This window comes from Crotalus tigris, unplaced genomic scaffold (genome assembly GCF_016545835.1).
Source record: "Crotalus tigris isolate CLP2741 ecotype Arizona unplaced genomic scaffold, ASM1654583v1 scf7180000018068.1947079, whole genome shotgun sequence".
Classification (NCBI taxonomy): Eukaryota; Metazoa; Chordata; class Lepidosauria; order Squamata; family Viperidae; genus Crotalus; species Crotalus tigris.
The window spans coordinates 1714994-1737847 of record NW_024096805.1 but is presented as its reverse complement, the minus strand read 5'-3'; the positions used below and the strand labels follow the sequence as shown (position 1 = coordinate 1737847).

The window sequence follows — 22854 nt, the reverse complement described above, 5'->3', positions numbered from 1 at the left end:
TCGTTTCTCTGAATTGGGTGGGCTGAAATTCAAACACTTTAGCCCTGTAATCAAATGGTTGGTCTTTAAGGTGTTCCAAGAAGCTGTTGTTTTTAATGTCCTTGTAAATCCTTTGCAGACTGTTCCCTCCCTGTGAAGCTGCAAGAAACATATTTCTTTGTTTCTAAAACAAGCCAGCAAGTTTATAAGCCTGTCTTTGTCCCTCTAATGGAGCTTTATTGCCACGATCAATGAAATATGCCGCAGGACATGTCCTTAGCAGCTGCTTCCGCCCCAAAGGGCAAGACGTATTTCATTTATTTCATGAGTTCATGTATTTATTTTAGAAAACTTTCACGGCCACCCATCTTATACACACCATAAATCTGGAGGGCTCTGCAACACTAAAAAGTATAATAAAAGTTTTAAAAATCAACATCCCAAAGGATTCTCACCAAATCTTCCTTAACCAGAGGTGTTCTTTCGAAATCCAGGCAGCTGGACTTTCTGGGTATTTTCTTGAAAACGTTTCGCTTCTCATCCAAGAAGCTTCTTCAGTTCACGGATTCTTTTTTTTTTTTTATTGAAGATTTTTATAAATTTTTACAAAAAAAACAAAAGAATAACAATAGACAAGAAACGAAACAAAACAAAACAACCCTTCCCCTACCCCCCCAAAAAACACCCACTCCCTCCCCCCCCCGGAGCTTCCCAGAGCAGAATATAGGCTTAATTAAAAAAAAAATAGAAAGTTATATGAAAAAAGAGAGTATAGCTAAGATATATGTGTGTATATAAAAATAAAAGTTATAAAAAAGCTAAATAATATTTTTATATCCAATTTAAATTGTATAAACTTTATCCATTTATCCCAAACAGCAAAAAATTTCTCTTGCGATTGTTCTTTTAAGAAAGCCGAAATCTTTGCCATTTCCGCCAAATAAGACACTTTAAGGAACCATTTCTGCAAAGTAGGCAAAGATTCCTTCTTCCAATATTGTCCTACTAACAGCCTTGCGGCTGTAATCAAGTTTAACATCAATATAACCTCCTTTGTGTCACAATCAGTAACTATACCTAACAAAAATAATTGTGGAGTAAATTTTACCCTCCTTCTAAAAATTCTCTGAATATTCCACCATATCTTAATCCAAAAGGCTTTTATATTTCTACATGACCACCAGATGTGATAGTAGGTGGCATCCAAACAACCACATCTCCAACATTTAGGCTGTAGGTCAGGGTACATAAGAGACATTTTTTGTGGGTCAAGGTGCCATCTATAAAACATTTTGTAAAAATTCTCCCTTAAATTCTGGGCTTATGTAAATTTAACATTTCTCACCCAAATGGTTTCCCAGGTATCCAGTAGGACTTGTTCACCAAAATTTTGCACCCATCTAATCATACAATCTTTAATTAATTCTGTTTCTGAATTCACGGATTCTTGAGTGAGAAGCAAAACGTTTTCAAGGGAAAAAATCCAGAAAGTCCAGTCGCCTTTTAGAAAAAACACCCGAGGGACAACCTCGATCTGGATGATGGAGAATCTCCCTAGACATTCTTCCTTAACCAGATAAATGAAAATGAAAATGGGATTTAGTTACAGAAATCTTGACAATTGGATTAGATGGACTTTAGCACCAAACTGATCTCTTGAGTTCATTAGGATAAAGACTCTTTGATATCCACTTACCTTCTCATCTGTTGTAATTCACAACTGAAGGCAGTCAATCAGTTTCCTCTCCTGGCATGATATTGATATCATCGCCAAAATCATCCAAGATCTTAAAGGAGAGTGTCCAACTTCAGCACTCTCATTCTCAAAAAATGAGAATATTTGTAGCTAAAGGTTGAAATAAGAGATCCTGGGTGCTGTCTGAGCTTTGTGGTTTTTTTACCGATGTCTCAAGTAGATAACATCATCAGGGCTAGTGGCTGTTTTCTTGCAGACGTTTCATGACCCAACTAGGTAACATCATCAGTGCTGGTGTTTGCTTTCTTGCAGACATTTCATAACCCAACTAGGTAACGCTGCTAACATTGGAGGTTTTTGCATTGACAACAGAGGGAAATGTAGCCATCTTTTTACCTTTCACTTTTAGAGTTAGATGATGCTAAGAGGGAGGATGTGAATGAGAGTCCACCTAGACATAACAACACTAAACCTAGGGTGAGAATCAAGGTTATTATAACTAGAGCTGATAAGGAATTGGCCTGGCTGGAGAGCTGGAGAGAAAGGCCATGCTTCAAACTAATTGGAGAGTGTGATTTATGACTGTTAATTGGAGGAGGGAATTGTGCTTTGATACAGAGAATTGTGCTTTGAGAAGGAGGAGGGGGGACATGATAGCAGTGTTCCAATATCTCAGGGGCTGCCATAAAGAAGAGGGAGTCAAGCTATTTTCCAAGGCGCCTGAAGGCAGGACAAGAAGCAACGGATGGAAATTAATCAAGGAGAGAAGCAACCTGGAACTAAGGAGAAACTTCCTGACAGTTAGAACAATTAACCAGTGGAACAACCCGCCTCCAGGAGTGGTGAATGCTCCAACACTGGAAGTTTTTAAGAAAAGACTGGACATCCATTTGTCTGAAATGGTATAGGGTTTCCTGCCTGAGCAGGGGGTTGGACTAGATGACCTCCAAGGTCCCTTCCAACTTTATTATTATTATTATTATTATTATTATTATTATTATTATTATTATTATTATTACTACTACTACTACTACTACTACTACTACTACTACTACTACTACCACTGCTATGTGCTTAGGGGAGCGGAATTCAGTTTTTGGCTTCGATTATGCAGTGTCGATGTTATGCTACTCAAAATAAAGATTCTTTAAGGAAAACAATGCCTCAAAGTTCTTTTGAAGAATTTCATCTATCGGAACCATGACAAGTAGGTAAAATCATCAATGCTAGTGTTTGCTTTCTTGCAGACATTTCATAACCCAACTAGGTAACATCATCAGTGCTAGCGATTGTTTTCTTGCAGATTTCAGTGACCTTATAACAACAACAACCACTCTAATGGCAGAAAGTGAAGAGGAACTAAAGAGCCTCTTGATGCCGGTGAAGAAGGAGAGTGCAAAAGTTGGCTTGAAACTCAACATTAAGAAAACCAAAATCATGGCATCCGGCCCTCTCAATTCTTGGCAAATAGATGGGGAAGAAATGGAGGTAGTGACAGATTTTATTTTTCTGGGCTCAAAAATCACCTCAGATGGGGACTGCAGCCAAGAAATTAAAAGACGCTTGCTCCTGGGGAGGAAAGCTATGGCAAATCTAGACAGCATACTAAAAAGCAGAGATATCACCCTGCCAACAAAAGTGCGTATAGTCCAGGCCATGGTTTTCCCAGTTGCAATGTATGGCTGTGAAAGTTGGACCATAAGAAAGGCTGAGCGCCAAAGAATTGAGGCCTTTGAACTATGGTGCTGGAGAAGACTCCTGCGAGTCCCTTGGACTGCAAGGCGTTCAAACCGGTCAGTCCTAGAAGAGATCAACCCCGACTGCTCTTTAGAAGGCTAGATCCTGAAGTTGAAACTCAAGTACTTTGGCCACCTAATGAGAAGGAAGGATTCACTGGAGAAGAGCCTAATGCTGGGAAAGATTGAGGGCAATAGAAGAATGGGATGACAGAGAATGAGATGGCTGGATGGAGTCCCTGAAGCAGTAGGTGTGAATTTAAATAGACTCCAGAAGATGGTAGAGGACAGGAAGACCTGGAGGAATGTTGTCCATGGGGTCGCGATGGGTCGGACACGACTTCGCAATTAACAACAACAACAACAATAACAACATGTGAAATTTACACAGAGAAGGGAGGAGGATATCCATAGTATCTCTTGGGGGTTTCATTGTTTACTCCTGCATCGTGCATGAGGAGCTTCAATGATGCAAGTAGAAAACGCACACAAAGCACGTACAAATAAATATATGTATGCACATAGAGACAAGCCCAGAAGTTCACAACTTCGGTCCTTCAGCATCATCAAGAACAATCTGATGATCTGTTGTTTTTTTTCTTCTTCTTGCTTTTTCCAGTGTTGCTTTGTCCCAAACCAGTCGTTCAACCGCTTTTTCCTGGAATTCCACATCCATTTCTTCTCAAGTGCCAAACCGTGGCTCCAGCATCATAACCTTGCTTGCATAATTAAAGTTGTTCCTTTCTGGGATTCACTGAACCGCACAGTCATTCATATTTATTGCCAACGGGCCCAGGAAGCCTGGGGAGATTTGGCCCAATTAGCAACCTCGCGTCCTCTGGTTTTGCACACGTTATTCCTCTTTCAGATGAAATGGTTCAGCCTGGAAGCTGCAAATGAAAAAGAGGAGAAGGAAGGAGGGGAATGTGAAGTAGAGGCTCAGTTGCATTGCTCTTACTTCCACAGATGATCCATGCTATGTCTTTGGGCAAAGGACAGAATAACAGAGTTGGAAGGGACCTTGGAGGTCTTCTAGTCCAACCCCCTGCTCAAGCAGGAAACCCTATACCATTTCAGACAAAGGGCTGTCCAATCTCTTTTTAAAAACCTCCAGTGATGGAGCACCCACAACTTATGAAGGCAAGTTATTCCACTGGTTAATGGTTCTCACTGTCAGGAAATGTCTCCTTAGTTCCAGATTGCTTCTCTCCTTCATTAGTTTCCATCTGTTGCTTCTTGTCCTGCCCTCAGGTGCTTGGGGGAATAGGGTGACCCCCTATTCTTTGGGGCAGCCCCTGAGGTATTGGAACATAGCTGTCATATCACCCCTCGTCCTTCTCTTCAATAAATGACACATTATCCAATTTCTGCAACCATTTTTCATATATTTTAGCCTCCAGTCTGGTAGACCAGGGGTTTTAAACTGCCAGCCCGCGGGCTGGTTGCATCATATGGAGGCCGCGCCCAACCCAGCTCCAGGCACTGCAAAAAAAGTCACGGTCGCGACACATCGCGTGACGGGGCGAGTTTGACACCCATGCTCTAGACAGTCCCTTGGGCAAAATAATGCTGTTTGTTTTCTCCATATTGAAAAGCCAGTGAGATTAGGAATGAATCCTATTTAACACTGGCAGTAGAGGATCCCTCTCCATTGCACTGAAAGAGTAGCAGGTTGACACAAGACCTCCATGCAACATGTTGTCATCTTATACAAACCTTCAGGAAGAAATAACTAATGGAGAAATGATGTTTTTCTCAATGATTGGACCAGTTCATGATGAGAGCTAGTTTGCTGTTGCTGTTTCTTCTAATATAGTCCAGGCCATGGTTTTCCCAGTTGCAATGTATGGCTGTGAAAGTTGGACCATCAAAAAGGCTGAGCGCCAAAGAATTGAGGCCTTTTAACTATGGTGCTGGAGAAGACTCCTGCGAGTCCCCTGGGACTGTAAGACAATCAAACCGGTCAGTCCTAGAGGAGATCAGCCCTGACTGCTCTTTAGAAGGCCAGATCCTGAAGTTGAAACTCAAGTACTTTGGCCACCTAATAAGGAAGGACTCACTGGAGAAGAGCCTAATGCTGGGAAAAATTGAGGGCAATAGAAGAAGGGAATGACAGAGAATGAGGTGGCTGGATGGAGTCCCTGAAGCTATAGGCGTGAGCTTAAATGGACTCCAGAAGATGGTAGAGGACAGGAAGGCCTGGAGGAACGTTGTCCATGGGGTTGCAATGGATCGGACACGAATTCGCAACTAACAACAACAAATTTCTTCCATACCCTTCTCTTCTTTCGTTTTAGTTGGGATATATAACTCATCTTCTTGAAAATCCGATGGTAGCTGACCTTTGAAGTAATTAAGGGATCTTGAGCTATAAACAATCCAAATTCCAATAATTAGTTCCCATTAATCATCCATACTCAGCTGTAAACAAATAACTCCAGCCTGCAGAGGAAGAGCAGGAGCAGGAAGTGGCTATAAGTTTGCCAATATGGAGCTTATTTGTAGTACTAGCAGGTTCCTGAGGGGCATGCCCATAGGCAAAAGGATTTCTGGATGATGCTACCTCTAAAATTTTCCAAACTCTGCATCCAACAAAAATCTTTTATTAGTCAACAGGATCAGGTTGCCTCTAGTAAGATTACTACATTCATCTGGAGAGCGTTTCCAAGTTGAAAGGATTGAATGGTGACTTCACCCTTGCCTGGGGAATGCCCAGTTTGGGGCTCCTTTCATGTCCCCATTAAGTTTCCCACCGAAGTGGTATCAATCTATCTATTCATGGTGGCTTTTGAACTGCTGGTCAGCAGGAGATGGAATGTGTGATGGGAGCTCGCCCCATCCCACTGCAGCAACTGGGTCTCAAATATGAACCTGTGGATCATCAGTCCAGCCTCCTAACTTCCTGAGCCACTGCCTTCCTTGGAGGCAGGTTGTTCCACTGGTTAATTGTTCTAATTGTCAGGAAGTTTCTCCTTAGTTCTAGGTTGCTTCTCTCCTTGATCAGTTTCCATCCGTTGCTTCTTGTCCTGCCTTCAGGAGCTTTGGAGAATAGCTTGACTCCCTCTTCTGTGTGGCAGCCCCTGAGATATTGAAACGCTGCTATCATGTTCCCCCTCGTCCTTCTCTTCATTAAACTAGACATCCCCAATTCCAGCAACTGTTCCTTCTATGTTTTAGCCTCCAGTCCCCTGATCATCTTTATTGCTCTTCTCTGTACTCTTTCTAGAATCTCAACATCTTTTTTACATCGTGGTGACCAAAACTTGGAAAGATATGTTCTTGTGGTCCCTCCCTCATGCTCTCACATTTTTAAAACCAGAGGCTGTTCTATTCCCAAGGTCTGTTTCCAAAACAGCAGATCCTTGAAAAATCCACTTCCCTTCTTCTTTCCAGCTGGTGCACATGGGGAATGCTCAAAATGACAGTTGCTAAATGATTAGTCTGAACATTACAGTGATTCAGATCGTTTTGTTTTTTTCTTAAATCTCAGAAACCTGATGGACTGAAACCTGACATGGTTAAATAAAGAGTCTCTGGAACGGTTACTTCACAGATTGACGAAGATTTGGGAGACAGATAGCTTTGTGCAAGTCGAAGTCTAAGCAAGAGACAGAATGGGAAAACGATAAAATGAGTCCAGCTCCATTACAACCTATGATGGTCATAACCTGAAATCACATTCATGAGCGTACACAAGCGGCAGAATTTGTGTTGTGACAGGGCTAGGCTCATTTCATCGTTTTGACAAAACTGTCGGGTTTTGCAGATTTCTCTGCCTGCAACCACCGTTATTACTGAAAAGATGCACGGGCTTGCCAGTTGACAGAACAGATGCTAAATAAAGTAAAAGGAGTTTGTTTGTTACGTGTATTTATGCCACACCAGCATAGACAAATCCAAATGGCTTCCAGGCACAATCAAACATACAACATACTGACAAAATGGTAACAGTAGACTCTATAAAGTTGTAAACATTCCAATTAATTCCATCAAATCATAATACATAGTAATAGCTCTGTACATCTCCTACATATCTAATTATTGCCTCTCTAATTCCCCCAACACTTGGTTGAATAACAACTTTCTAAATATTAATTGTGAGGATGCAAGTCTAATTTATGTCACAGAGAGATGGAGATGGAGGAGTCAAATGGGGAATTAGTTTGGAATCTCTACATGAGCATAAAAGGGCAAAGACTGCATCCCTTAGCAGTCTACAGATATGCAGTCTGAAGCCATATAAGGTTTAATAGTTATTACCAGCTCCTTGAATTCAGAAACAAACCAGCAACAGCAGCTTTGCAATGCAGATGTTGTACGCAAGGGTTGCTTGTATTTATATTTAGAGTTTTTAGATCAAGGGTCTCCAACCCCCAGTCTATGGACCAGTACCGGGCCGTGGCATGCCAGCAGCTGGTCCGCACAAACAAGCAAAGCCCTATTTGCAAGACGCAGGCAGCACACAAAACCACGCACCCTCCGGTCCGTGGGAAAACCTCTCTCCACAGAACTGGTCCCTGGTGCCCAAAAGGTTGGGGACTTCTGTTTTAGATAGTCTTCAAAGGTAGCCCCACATGCTACCTTTCCTCCTCCTCCTCCTCCTCCTCCTCCCTCCTCCCCTTTTCATTCTTTTTGTACCTGGTCATTTCTGAAATCTTTTTCAACTTCTCTCCACAGGTTGTTGTTTCATAACGTTTTATACCAGAAAAGCAGCCCTAGAAGCTCAGAATGCGCTGCACAATATTAAAACTTTACCTGGGGTGAGTACGCTTATTTTGTTTCATGGGGATGGAGGAGAGGAGGGGAGCCAGGGTGGGGCAGAGAGAGAGGAGAGGAAAGGAGTAGTAGCTTTTGCAGAAAATGTTGCGTATTAGCTCTACGTGTCCCAAATGGCTTTTGTCTTTGAGCAGAGGTTAATGACCTCGTGGCTGAGTGTAAGTGATCTCTGCCATCTGGCACCCAATGGTGATCTTTGAGGTGGCATTTCCAGATGTCAACCAGAGCAATAGTTCATTGTAAGTGTTGTTTTTTTAAGTGCATTCCCAATCCCTAACAAATTGAGAATGGTAGTTCTCTGCAATTTCTTAAATCGTTATCCGTTGCTTGACCGGCCTGCATGGGACCAGTGCAAGGGATGCTGGGAATTATAGTTGAACAACTGTTGGAAGCCTACAAGGTCCTTTCACCAGTGTCAATGGAGGAAAAGAAGGGGAAGTGTGTGAAAAAAAACCCTGAATGGATCAGGATCAGAAAAACAAACCAGGTTGGGGGGCTGATTTTATTGTGACGGAGCATGAATCCATCTCTTCTTAGAGGTCTGATTGCTAAAAGGAGTCAGGAGAAGCATCTTTTCTTGACTAGCACACCCACCCTAGCATGCACTGAGTAGTATGTGGCTGAGGAATGTTGGGAGTTGAAGTCCAGAAGTCTTAAAAGTCGCTACGTTTGGAGACCCCTTCCCTACACCTTACCTCTTTGGGAGATGCATGCAACATTGCAAAGAAAAGGGACTTGAATAATAATGTTGCAGTGGTTGGCGTACCCCTTGTCCCATCCTATGTGCACCCCTGTGCAATCCCAGTGATTGGCTAAAAACAAAAGCAGATTTTTGGTTTACCCTCACCGACATCTTTGCAGGCTGTGAAAAAGCACCTGAGACCAATAAGGCATGTTTATCTACACATCAGTTGATGGACGATGCAGAGCAGTGTTTCTCAACCTTGACAATTTTAAGGCATGTGGACTTCAATTCCCAGAATTCCACAGCCAGCAATGCTGGCTGTGGAATTCTGGGAGTTGAAGTCCACATGCCTTAAAATTGTCAAGGTTGAGAAACACTGATGTAGAGTTATATGACAAATGAGTAAATGTCTTTACATCTCTGAAATGTCTCTGAGAAGCTCCTGGAAAATGAATGTTATCTTTTCACCCAATCATGAAAAGCACAAAATATTCCTCCCTGAAATTCTCCACTCAGCAGGAATGTTTCCGGGTGGAATAAGTATCTTCTGCAGTCCCAGCTCCCTATTTTATTCAGCTAATCCCTAGATCAGGAGTCCCCAACCCCCAGTCCGTAGACCGCTACCGGGGCGCAACATGCCACCAACCGGTCCACACAAACAAGCAAAGCCCCATCTGCGAGATGCAGGCAGCACACAAAACCACACACCCTCCGGTCCTTTCTCCACGGAACCGGTCCTGGTGCCCAAAAGGTTGGGGACCTCTGCCCTAGATCACAACTTCTTTGTGGCGTAATAGTTGGAAATTCTGATTTTTAACCCTGAGGAAGTCAGTAGGAATTCTCAGTGAGACCAGGAATCCATTATGATCTTCTTTAAGGGCAAAGAGGATGGAAATCTAATGTATAAATTCCAATAGAATTACTTTTCAGCTATTGGTGCCGGAAAATGCCATTAGCAGTCATCTTTCTGTTTTTTACTCTTTTCAAGCAAACAAATGTGGGCTTTTGAGCACACAGGCCAAGTACAATTTAGGTGCAATTATTGATTCACAGCAGTATCAGATTGAACAATGGAGGTAGCCGGAAATATAGGAACTGCAGAAAATATGGGGGGGGGGGGAAACGACAATGATGCTGCTAAGGCCATCCACAGGTGGACAAGCAGGACAAGTCACATCCATAATGAGAATCCTGTTCATGACACATCAGTTCTGTCAAGCTAATTTTGATTTCATTGATCGCCTATCAGTTACAAATATCACTCTAGTACAGTGGTTCTCAATCTTTTTAGACCGGCGACCCCAGTCATAAGCAGGCGGCGCGCATGCGTGGCGGCGCCCCCTGCGTGGCGCTCATGCGCAGTGGCGCCCCCTGCGCGGCGTGCATGCGCAGTGCCCCCCCTGCGCCGGCTGAGAAAAAAAATGGCAGACTGCGTTGTTTGGCGACCCCCGTGAAATGGTGGTTCGACCCCAAATGGGGTCACGACCCACAGGTTGAGAAACCAAGAAACTGTGAGTTCTAGTTCTACTTTAAGCCTAAACGCCAGCTGGATGACTTTGAGCTAATCATCAGGAGACTGTGAGTTCTAATCCTGCCTTGGGCATGAAAACCATTTGGGTGACCTTAGGAATAAAAACCAGCTGGGTGATTTTGGACCAATCATCAGGAGAGTGTGAGTTCTAGTCCCATTTTAGGAATAAAAGCCAACTGGATGACTTTGAGCTAATAATCAGGAGATTGTGAATTCTAGTCCTATCTTAGGCCTGACAGCCAGCTGTGTGACTTTGGGCCAATCATCAGGAGACTGTGAGTTCTAGTCCTGCCTAGCCGTGAAAGTTGACTGGAAGACTTTGGGCCAGTTGTGCTCTCTCTCAGTCCAATTCAACCCACAGGTTTGTTGTTATGGGAAAGATAGAGGAAGGAGTATTATTTATTTATTTATTTATGAGACTTATATACCGCTTTAAGTGCGAGCACTCTCTAAGCGGTGTACACCAGTAAGCAATGTATATATATTTACATTGCCCCCAACAATCTGGGTCCTCATTTTACCTACTCCAGAAGGATGGAAGGCTGAGTCAACCTTGAGCCGGTGAGATTTGAACCACTGACCTGCTGAACACAGTCAGCTAAAGTGGCCTGCAGTACTGCACTCTAACTGCTGCGCCACCTCGGCTCAGTATGTTCACTGCCTAGAGTTATTGATAAAAATAATAGAAACTAGATAAAAATAAACAACCCCCCACATTACCTGGATCATGACATCATCATTATGAAAGTAATGATGTGTCATTACCGAGAACAATAAACCAGTGGAACCATTTGCCTCCAGAAGTTGTGGGTGCTCCAATACTGGAGGTTTTGAGGAAGAGACTGGACAATCATTTGTCTGAAATGGTCTAGGGCAGTGGTGGTGACCCTATGGCACGAGTGCCAGAGGCGGCACTCAGCACCCTCTCTGTGGGCACGCGCGCCGTCGCCCCAGTCCTAGGCTTTAGCTGGGTTTTATAAAACCTTTTCGCTTTAGGCCTCCGCTGCCATGTGCAAAAAAAAAAAAAAAAGGTTGAATCAATCAGTCAATTTCAACTTCTCGCGGGGAAAAAAAAGATCTTGCAAAGTTGGAATTGATTGATTGAACTTTTTAATCCCACCCAGTCTGCTGTTACCACTGCAGCCACGCCCACCCAATGGGCCACACCCATCCTATTGGCCACACCCACCCGGCACCCGACGATGCATAAGTGGATTTTGGGTTGCAGTTTGGGCACTCGGTCTCTAAAAGGATCGCCATCACTGGTCTAGGGTTTCTTGCCTGGGCAGGGGGTTGGACTAGAAGACCTCCAAAGTCCCTTCCAACTGTTACTCCATTATTCTGTCATTGGTATGGCGGTGTCATCATGCCTTGTAGCAAACAACTGTGGCTGTTATCAGTTATTTGGTGCCTCTGAGCAAACCAAGAAGGAAATCAAAAGTCAAAACCAAAAATTGGCTGAACCAAACAGACGAGCTTTATTCTTTGTCAAAGAAATTTGGGTTGACCAGACCTAGGTGAACAGGAAATTTTCAGGGATTATTCCTTGTCTTTCCAAGGAACCAATCAAGCATTCCAGGGAGATGGGAATAATTCTGCTGGCTTTGGAGTCTTCTGGAATAAAAATGTAGGCTCTGCCTTTGGGATTAAGTTCAGCAAATGTTAAATCAAAATGATTGCTCTCTCTCTCTCTTTAAACAATTCTGGGTTTTAGATGCTTTTTGCAGCTTAATTGCTTAGAGAACTTAATTCTTCTTAATTGTCTGTACGTGTAGTTCTTCATTTACTCTCGTCATGGAGGCTGCCCCTTACACTCCTGACAGTCGTAAAGCAGGTCGATCCTATAAACCAATCCGATTTTGTGACTTCTTTTGCTGTGGTCATTAAACAAGCACCACGGTCATAAAGTGACTGCCAAGGCCATTAAGCAAAGGCTGCGGTCATTAAATGGTTAATTAAATAAGTCATTAAGTGGTCGCTAAATGATTCACTATGGGACCAGTTTTGCTAAAAACCAGAGGTAAATGCTAGTTTTCCACAAAACCTTCATAAATCACAGTTACATGGCTGTGGGATGCTACAAACAGCCATAAATGTCGCCCTGTTGCTAAGCGCCTAAAGTGTGGTCACATGACCACAGGAGGGCCCAACTGTCAGAACTTTGAATGGTTGCTAAGTAAAGTCCTCATAAATGGAGGACTACCTCCATTTTGTTCTGGCATGTTGCCTATAGTGGATTGTTCTGCTCCTTCAAGCTGCTAGAGCAGTCTTCTTTCAGCTCAGCACTTTCCAGACTCTATTAAACTGCAGTTCCCATCATCCCCAGCCCAAATCATCCTTCTTTGTGGTATCTGGGAACACTTGGCATGTAGTTTAATGAACTTCTAGGCCTCAGATTGATGGAAGGCAGCTTTGGAAAAGACATGATCTCTAAAAGGAGGATTAAAACTTCCTGAATTTAGCACATGTGGGTCTAAATGTATGCTGGGGAAAAAAATGTGACATAGCTAGTAATTTCACACATTTCCAGGCGCCGAGCTATATTTTGAAGTGTGAATAGCAGTACAGAAGATATCTTACAATACCCTCCTCCAGTGCAGAAGCTGGGAGGATAAGGCTTGGTATTAATCTAAATAAATAAATATAATTTTAAAGGAACACATTTCCTTCCTTGCTTTTAGTAAGATCAGTTGCTGGACAGAGAGAGGGGGGGAGGGAAAGAGAGAGAGAGAGAGGGAGGGAGAGAGAGAGAGAGAGAGAGAGGGAGGGAGGGAGGGAGGGAGGGAGAGAGAGAGAGAGAGAGAGAGAGAGAGAGAGAGAGAGAGAGAGAGAGAGAGATGGTTGCAACCAGCATTAAATTTCCTGATTTCCATGCATGTGATCACCATTTCAATCCCTGATACTTCGAGAAGTAGGTAAAAGTCCTTAGTCTCCAGGTCACAGTAGATAAAACCAGGGCAGATTCGAGAGAAGAAAGATCTGCAACAAAATACTTTCAGGAACCTGCCCCTTGGTCAGGATTGCCAAATTTGGGTAGATGATCTCCCCTTACATGGAAGAAATGGATACAGATTCATTAATTGTTTTAGGGACTGCTGGATGCACAATGTTTGAGAAGACCTAAACTATCACGTGGAAGTGTAACAGGGAATCCTGAGCAATGTTATGACCATAGGAGCATTGTCAGTAGATCAGTGTTTCTCAACCTTGACAATTTTAAGGCATGGAGTTGAAGTCCACATGCCTTAAAATTGTCAAGGTTGAGAAATACTGCAGTAGATAAATAAAATGCTGACCTGCATGAGAATTCAGTCAGGATTTTAGGACTGGGCGTCCTCCTCAAACTGTGAGCCTCAATCTACTTTCATGATGATCGGTTTGCTTGGCCATCATCCACCAACACAACCCATCTTGTTCTTTGGCTTGGTTTGGCTGCTCAGTCCAAGCTTCCCTATTAAAGTGGGGGATCAAACGATTCCCCACCCATGTCTGTTCCTTCTTCTCTGCCCCAAAACAGCTCCCCCAGCCTCACCATGGAGACCAATGGTTTGAGGTCTGCCAGTATTCATGGTAAACACAGATGGAGCTCCAATAGTTCTGACATTTGGCCTCAGCAGCAATCTGGCAGGTTTGCATGGACCAATTTCCTTTGCATTTGGAGAATACACAATAACAGAGTTGGAAGGGACCTTGGAGGTTTTCTAGCTCAGCCCCCTACTCAAACAGGAGACCCTATGCCATTTCAGACAAGTGGCTATCCAGTCTCTTCTTAGAAACCTCCGGTGTTGGAGCATCCACAACTTCTGGAGGAAAGCTGTTCCATTGGTCAACTGTTCTCACTGTCAGGAAATTTCTCCTTAATTCTAGGTTGGAACATGGTCAATTTTGGGGGGCACAATGGCAGACAACACTTACTGTGTGCTTGGGAAAAAAAATGGTTGGATCTTTTCCTCCATCTCATCCTCCAATGAAGAGCCTACAGCTTGTTTTTTTAAAGTCACGATCCAGAAAGGATTGTGATAGCCTTGATTGCCAATTTGGGTCTCGGTTCTGCTCTCCATTTCAGAAGCTTTCCACAGCTCTGCTTTTTTTATGTCCACTTCCAACGGAAAAACCCACCAGCAGCTTTTAACCCGATGCAAAAAAAAAAGCACTGCCACCCTCTCTGCATCTTTGAATTGGAGCCTTTTTAATGGTCATAGATGCAAGGTTGCTAGGCATAAATGATTAATGCTGGAAGGAAATATTGTTTAGATGCCTTGCTGTTTGATTATAAGCCTTGGAATTAGTCAACATTTCTATAATTCTAAACCAATATACACCTGTTTTCCCACTGTGTCGTGAAGGCGCAACTTAATTTAACAGAAGCCCTGCTGCGGTAAATCTCACATTAACTACAAACCCGGTTCTGTAATTTAAAGTTGCAGCACCACCCTTTTAAGAAAATTGTCTTGTGAGTGTTCGTGCGTATGTGTGGTAAAATTAATAAGAGGTTAATGATGCATCTTGCTTTTCCGGCTCTCAAAACTTCCAAAACCCCTCAAAAAATAATTAGATTCTTATGTATGCATAAAAGCATAAAACCCCACCAGGACACCATTGGAAATGGATTCTGTTTGAGGTTAAAAGAAAGACAAAAGGGTGTAAACTTTTTTTCCAGGCTGGCCTAGGCTATTGACAGCATGTTGAGCCTGAATTCCAAGAAGGTTGGAGATTAGAACAAGGCAAAAATAGAATTCTTGAGAATTGTTGTTTTATAATAGCTTTTCCAAAAAAAAAGAGCGGCTCTGAGATTTAGGAGTTTGGGGGGGGGGTTATGCATCTCTGCATAACAACAATAACAACAAAATCCTTAGCAGAACATCCAGATTCAGCCATAGTTTCATTCCATACAGCATTAACCTTGTGAACTCTCAAGCTTCCTCCTTCTGTTATATATTCAAGATGGGCAGTATTTAATATTTATTTGCTACGTATATGTAGGGGTGTGGTTCTATACATACGTTGTTCATAGTATGTTTAGGTGTGTGTCAGGTATGTGTTTCACTTTGAGAACAGGCAACTAAATTTCATTTTTGATGTGTGCCGTTGTGCCCACAGTAAAAAATGACAATAAAGGTTATCTTATTTTATCTGATCTTAGAAGTTGGTGGGAAACAATGGGTACACCATGGTACATCCATTGGGCATTTGAAAAATAAAGATGGTGGCTACACCCATATGATTAATGCCCTTACTTTTCCTTCCTTCCTTCCTTCCTTCCTTTCTTCCTTCCTTCCTTCCTTCCTTCCTCACTTTCCTCTCCTTTGTCAAAAATCCTTTGATTCTTGCAAATGTAAAGTTCCATTAACACATGCAATGCGTACTTAAAAATGATAGGGCTTCAACTTTTCACATTTTAGACACTCTGCCAACCCCGATTAACATTAGGGGTTTCTGACCAGGAAAAGGTCCCCCAGGCTAAGCTTTATGATACGATTGGATTAAAGTACCCCTGTTCTGAAAAATGCAGTTTCCATGCTGAGACTCATTAGAAAAGGAATTGAAGATAACACTGCTAGTATGATAATGCTTCCCCAGGAAGCAAAGAAAACAATATTGATGTCACTGTGACATCACCAGTTCAACTTGGAGGGAAAGTATATCTTCTCTTTCATTCTGTTACAGTTGAGGGAACATCTAGCCAACATTGATCTTGAAAAGGCCAAGCAAGTTAGAGCAGCGTAATGCTTTGATGGGAGATCACAAAGTGGCTTGGAATTATAGGCTAGGCCAGGGGTAGGCAACCTTGGCTCTTTTATGACTGGTGGACTTCAACTCCCAGAATTCCTGAGCCAGCATGGCTAAGCATGGAAACCTCTCCCTTTCACCTCAGCATGGCTGGCTCAGGAATTCTGGGAGTTGAAGTCCACCAGTCATAAAAGAGGCAAGTTTGAAGACCCCTGATCTAACCTGTCACCTGCCTTTAAACCCAGGACATCAGTCCTATCTCTGAGAGAGAGAAGGGGGTGATAAAATTGTCTCTGTCATTTAGCTGCAAGTATTACCTGAAAACCATTTATGTCCCTTTTTATTTAGAATTATTTTTTTCTTATATGCAAATCTGGACAGACTTAATCAACTGATTGATTAATTAACTAAAACACATGATTAATCAGCCAGGATGAATTTAATTAGATGACTGCTGTTATTACCATAATTATCCTCATCATTATTATAGTTTTTAGGAACTTCCTCTAGGAAATTCAGATCCAGTGGTCTTCCATTCAGATACCAATCTGATCAGAATCATTAAAGTAGTACACTGAGATTCTCCTTCCTTCCTTCCTTCCTTCCTTCCTTCCTTCCTTCCTTCCTTCCTTCCTTCCTTCCTTCCTTCCTTCTCTTGCAAATCCCAGTTTTGTTACCTAATTCTGTCCAGTAAATAAAAGACAGTTCTTTTTATGTTGGACCAACTCTACAGGGATTCCTCAGAGTAGTTAATGCTGAGTTCCTGTAAGATGATCACGGATATTCATACTTCACTTTTATGAGCTTACACAACCAAGAACCAAGTTTAATTCTCTGTTGAAGTCTCTTTCACTTTAAATTTGGGTAGCCTCTTAAAGATAAATTCTCATTTATTGCTGCAGTTGCAGGGGTTTGGTGACTATATGATTCAACATTTGTGGCTCCAGTGAAGACTTTCCTATGTGAATTTCATTAAGGGTATAATCACCGAGAAATATAATGTTCAGAATATTGTTTAAGACTGCATCTTCAAAAAAGGGAAGAGGAAGGATCCTTGCAAAATATTAATAGTCTCTTTCAGATACCATCTACCTTTTTTAATTCTTTTTTTTATTATTATTATTCCTTCCACTTGTCCACTTCTGCTTCATACACACATTCCGGTTTTATTAATAAAAGAATCATTGTGGGGAATTCTGAAAGTTTAAGTCCACAAATCTTAAAGTTGCCAAGTTAGGTCTGTGTTCTCAACCTTGACAACTTTCAGATGTGTGGAATTCAACTCCCAGAATTCCTCAGCTAGCATACTCCCTAGCCAGCATCTTAAAGTTGCCTGAGAAATATTGCTTTCCAGGGGTTCTCAACCTTGACAACTTTAAGACTTGTGGACTTCAACTCCCAGAATTCCTCAGCAAAGCTGGCTGAGGAATTCTGGGAATTGAAGTCCACAAGTCTTAAAGTTGTCAAGGTTGAGAACCCCTGCAAACTGACTCCCTGACTGAGTTTTCCCAGGGTACTAAGCCAATTTTGTTTAAATAAGCCAGAATTGGCTGGATTTTTGCAATACATTAGACCTGATTTACAAGCTATAATGACTGGCTTCATCCAAATGGGAGCCATTTCCAAGCAAACCACATTACCACAAGCTCTTGCCAGCGGTCATAAAATCTTGCAATGTTGACTGATCTGTAAAAATTAAGCAGAGTCCTATGCTAGATGATTAGTGGATGTGTCTGCTGATTACCAGAGCTGAGGTTGACTCAAAGAAAAATTACTTCATTTTCATAGTAGCAGCTGTGAGTATTAACACTTTTTAGCCTCATGGATGAGAACCGGTTGCCTTCAAACAGAGGCCAGCAAGGATAGATCAGTCTGCTGGATAGGAAATATTCTTTTCCCTCTTCATTCATGCTATTGCCATAGCAGCAGTCAAGCATATTTCCTTCTGCCTATACAGCATAAATTACAGCTGCTAGTAAATGTATTCTTAACATTCCTTTGAAGTATTTAAAAAGGCACGGAGTATGTATGAATCAATCACTTCATCCTTATCATTTCTCTCCTTCAGTTTATCTTTTATGGCACCAGCACTAATTTTCATGCATTTCCCCGTAGAGATTGGCTTTTTTCAAATCTTCTCTTGGGAATGGTGGAATTCTAAAATGTATAATATTCAGTCAGCAGAGTTCTCTATTTGCTGCAGGCATCAGGTGATTTTTATTATTATTATCATTATTCAGGATGCTGAAAAGAAACGTATGTTGGGCTCATAGCGTGCCAGACATTTTTCTCAAGTGCAGATAGTCCTCCACAATTACCACCACAATGGAGCCCCAAATTGCTCAGTGAGAAATTGGTGAAGTGAGTTTTGCCCCCATTTTACAACTTTTCTTGCCACATTTGTTAAGTGAATCACTGCAATTGTTAAATTGAGTAACTCGGTTGTTAAGTGAATCTGGTTTCCCCATTGTTTGTCATGAAGGTTGCAAAAGGGATTCACATGAACCCAGGGACGCTGTGACTGTCATAAATGTGAGTCAGTTACCAAGCAACCGAATGTAAATCACATGACCATAGGGATGCTACAACAGTCATAAGTCTGAAAAATGGTCATAAGTCCCTTTTTCCAGTGCCGTTGTAATGTCAAACGGACACTAAGTGAACTGTAGTAAGTTGAGGACTACCCTTATATGGGAGATCAGAAAAGCCACGAAGATTTTCCATGGGATTAAGTTATCATTGTCCCAGATTCTGATGGAATACTAAGGGAAATAAACTTCCCAACAATAAGGGCTGTTGAATACAGGTAATCCTTGACTTACGACCACAATTGTGCCCAAAATACCTGTTCTTAAGTGGATTTGGTCCTTTTTTGACCTTTCTTGCCTCAGTTGTTAAGTGAATCACTTCAGTTGCTAAGTTAGTAACCCAGTTGTTAAATGAATCTAGCTTCCCCATTGACTTTGCTTGTCAGGACGCAAAAGGAGATCCCGTGACTTTGAGACAGAGCAATGGTCATAAATATGAACCAGTTGCCAAGCAGCTGAATTTTGACGGATGCTGTAAAGGTCACTTTGACAACAGTTGGAAATGCAACCATTTTCTTCTTATGTATTACTCTTAGAGTTAGATGATGCTGGGGGGAAGAATGTGCATGAGAGTTTAGCTAGACATAACAATACTGGACTAGGTGTGAACCAAGGTTATTGAAATAAGAGATGATAAGAATTGGCGGGCTGGAGACCTGAAGGGAAGGCCTACATTTCAAACTAATTGGCGAATGTGATTTATGACTGTGAATTGGAGGAGGGAATTGCGCTTTGATACTATGTGCTCAGGGGAGGGGAATCCAGTTTTTGGCTTTGACTGTGTTAGTGCCAATGCTATGCTTCTCAAATAAAGATTCTTTAAGGTAAACAATGCCTCAAAGTTCTTTGAAGAGTTTCATCTGTCGGAACCATGACAAAATGATCGTGTCACTTTTTTCAGTGCCGTAACTTCAAACAGTCATTAAACCAACTGTTGTAAGTCGAGGATTACCTGTACTGGAATCAGTGATCCAGAGAGGGGGTGGGTTCTTATTTACTTGTGTTGCAACTGATCTTTGACCAGACTTTTATTGATAACTGTGGTGATCCCAGAACAACAGAATGTGGGTGGTTGCAAGCTAGATCTGCACTTTCATATCCATGCTGCATCACAGTCCACACAGATACAGCACTTATATACTGCCCCACAGTGCTTTATAGCCCTCTTTAAGCAGTTTACAGAGTTATCATATTGCCCCCAACAATCTGGGTCTTCATTTTATCGGCCTTGGAAGGATGAAAGGCTGAGTCAATCTTGAACCATGTTGGGATCAAACTCCAGTCTGTGGGCAGAGTTAGCCTGCAATGCTGCATTTCAGCCACTGCGCCCCCAGGACTCCATAATGGATGGAGTTTGCAATGGGATGTTTTCTTTATCTCTCATCAATCTCATAGTCATCCATGTCCTAGAGACCCTTCTATGAGGAATGCAATTTGCTGGATTCTGTGCCCTAAATTGCCTGCTAGTTCTAATATTCTATCATTCTGAATTTGGCAAGATTAGGAACCTTGCATCAGTATTGATTTGCCCAGTATAACCTTCCTTTCTGCTGAAGGCAGGACTCATCCACTGAGAATAAAGCATAGATAAGTACAACATCGTAAGTCAAAATATAGATCAAATAAAAGGCATCCATTTAAAACAAAACTAAAACTCATCAGTAAAATAAAATCACCCATCTTGTTAAAACCTACTGACACAATCCAATCAGGTTAGCAGCCAAAAAGTATGATTGGTTTTGCTTGTTTGCTTGTTTTTGTTTGTTTGTTGAAGTCTTCCAGATACAGTACATGAGTGTGTGTGTCTCTGTATGTGTATTATCTGCAGGAATGAAGAAAGATGACTAAATAGATCAGCATCTAATGGATGGAGTATGTATGAAGGAGCAATTGTTTCAATGAATGTCCAAGGAACCAGGAAGAAATATAATGCAAGATCTTTGGTTTGTTAGGTAGATCTTTGGTTTGGTTTGTTAGGAGAAACTTCCTGACGGTGAGGACAATTAACCAGGTTGCCTTCAGAAGTTGTGGGTGCGTCATCACTGGAGGCTTTTAAGAAAAGACTGGCAGTCACCTATCTGAAATTCTGTAGGGCAGACATGTCAAACACAAGGCCCAGGGGCCAGATGCGGCCCACGAAGTGGTTTCATGTGGCCCACAAAGCCATCCTGGAAACAGTGAGGGAACGGCCCCCGCTGCCTTGGTCCGGGCCCAGGCCGGCCGGGAGCCAATGTACAATTTTGTGGTGGCCATCTATGCTGAAAGGCATTCAGTCTTAGCTCCACACGGCCGTCTGGAAACAGCGAGGAACCAGCCCCTGCCATATCGGCCCCGCCCCCTGGGTGCATGCTGGGGAGGTGTCACCCTTTGTGAGGAAGGAAGAAATGCACCATCGCCTGGAAGTGGCCAGCAAATGGCCCTCGCCTACTTCACATATCTGGCTTGATGGGCTCTGGGGGAGGGGTTTCAGCAGGCAGTGGGGCTCCTCCAGTGGACCATGTCTTGGCGCTTGCCCCAGTCCCCCCCCCTTCTGCCAGAGACCTTCAGATCTGTCCCACTCCTGCCCAGGCCCCCACAGGCACCCTTGACGTGAACGATGTAGAGCTGGCCACACCCACCCAATAGGCCACACCCACTCCATCCATGCCCACCCAGTAGGCCACACTCACCCAGCCCCCCGAGGGCAACCGCAATGGTGATGCGGCCCTCAATGAAATTGAGTTTGACACCCCTGCTATATGGTCTCCTGCTTGAGCAGGGGGTTGGACTACAAGACCTCCAAGGTCCCTTCCAACTCTGTTATTCTGTTACATCTCTTTGCCAGCTAATGTTCATGTCCCAGGAGGTCAGTGGTCCTAAACTTCCTTTTTTTTTTTTTTTCCTTTTAAACCCTACACAAGGTTCCTGGTTTTCTTCTTTCTTTCTTCTTCCTTTTTATCGCTTCTGTATCATCTTATCCTTTTTGTTCGTGGCATCAATGGGGTAAGCTTGCCTGCACTATAAAAGATATTCTCTTATATCATTTTTACAACCTTCCTGTAATGAGACATTAGTGGATCTACCCTCCAGAATAATATTGTTCAGTAGAGGGGAAATTACAGCAAGCGAGAGGCGAGTTTAGCAAAGAGCAACTAAAATAACTCTGTTTGGAGCCGCTGATTCGTGAAGAGATATTAAAAGAATTTATCATCTTTGTAGGTTGCCCAAATGTTGACGGAAGGAGCTATCAGTAGATTAGAGAATGAAAAGAGAGCCGGAGTCTAAGGTGAAACAAAGATTGATTGAAGTGACCTGTGGCTGATTTTTATGATGTAGTAAATTTCCAGTTGATCGTTCTTTCATTATGTTCTTTTATTGGCTAGGACAGGGGTAGGCAGGCAACCTTGGCTCTTTTATGACTCGTGGACTTCAACTCCCAGAATTCCTGAGCCAGCGTGGCTCAGCTTGGAAATCTCTCCCTTTCCCCTCAGCATGGCTGCTGTCTCAGGAATTCTGGGAGTTGAAGTCCACGAGTCATAAAAGAGCCAAGGTTGCCTACCCCTGGCCTAGGATGTTGGTCAATATTTTTAGTCTGTATTTTTTCCTTATCTTCTCGGGGGCTTTAAGCTGCATAAATATGTAAACCCCTTAATTTCCTACTGTTTCCCATCTATCCCCTGAAGTAAACCAGTTGAGGGATGGTGACTGACCTAGGATGAAAGCTGTTTCGTGACATTTGAAAAAAAAGGATAGCCAAAAATATATCAGATGTCAAGAAGCTTGAATCACTTCCAAAGGTGACAAATAGCTCATCTATAAACTTGATAAATCATAGCTTCGCAGTTTAATCTGAACTTGGACATTTTTATCACTTAGAAGAGAAAGAGATGCTAGAGGCCAATTGGTTCTTGTTTCATACATTAATCGCAGCTAGGAAATCTATGGGAAACACAGATAATCCTTGACTCACAACAGTTCATTTAGAGACCATTCAAGGTTACAACAGCACTGCAAAAAGTGACTTACCACCATTTTTCACACTTACGACCGTTGCAGTATCCCCATGATCATGTGATCAAAATTGAGATACTTAGCAGCTGACTCCTATTTATGACGGTTGCAGTGTGTCCCGGGGTCATGTGATCCCCTTTTGA

At 42.5% G+C, this 22854-nt stretch overlaps 1 protein-coding gene across 13 annotated transcripts in view; it reads left to right on the top strand.

Moving 5' to 3' along the window:
- Positions 1 to 22854, top strand: part of CELF2 (CUGBP Elav-like family member 2) — a 341120-nt gene that overhangs the window by 182475 nt on the left and 135791 nt on the right. For all 13 annotated transcript variants that reach the window (XM_039347407.1, XM_039347406.1, XM_039347410.1 and 10 more), the window contains exon 3: positions 8089 to 8171. In XM_039347407.1, coding sequence (XP_039203341.1) covers positions 8089 to 8171 — 83 coding nt within the window. The remainder of the gene's footprint in view (positions 1 to 8088; positions 8172 to 22854) is intronic.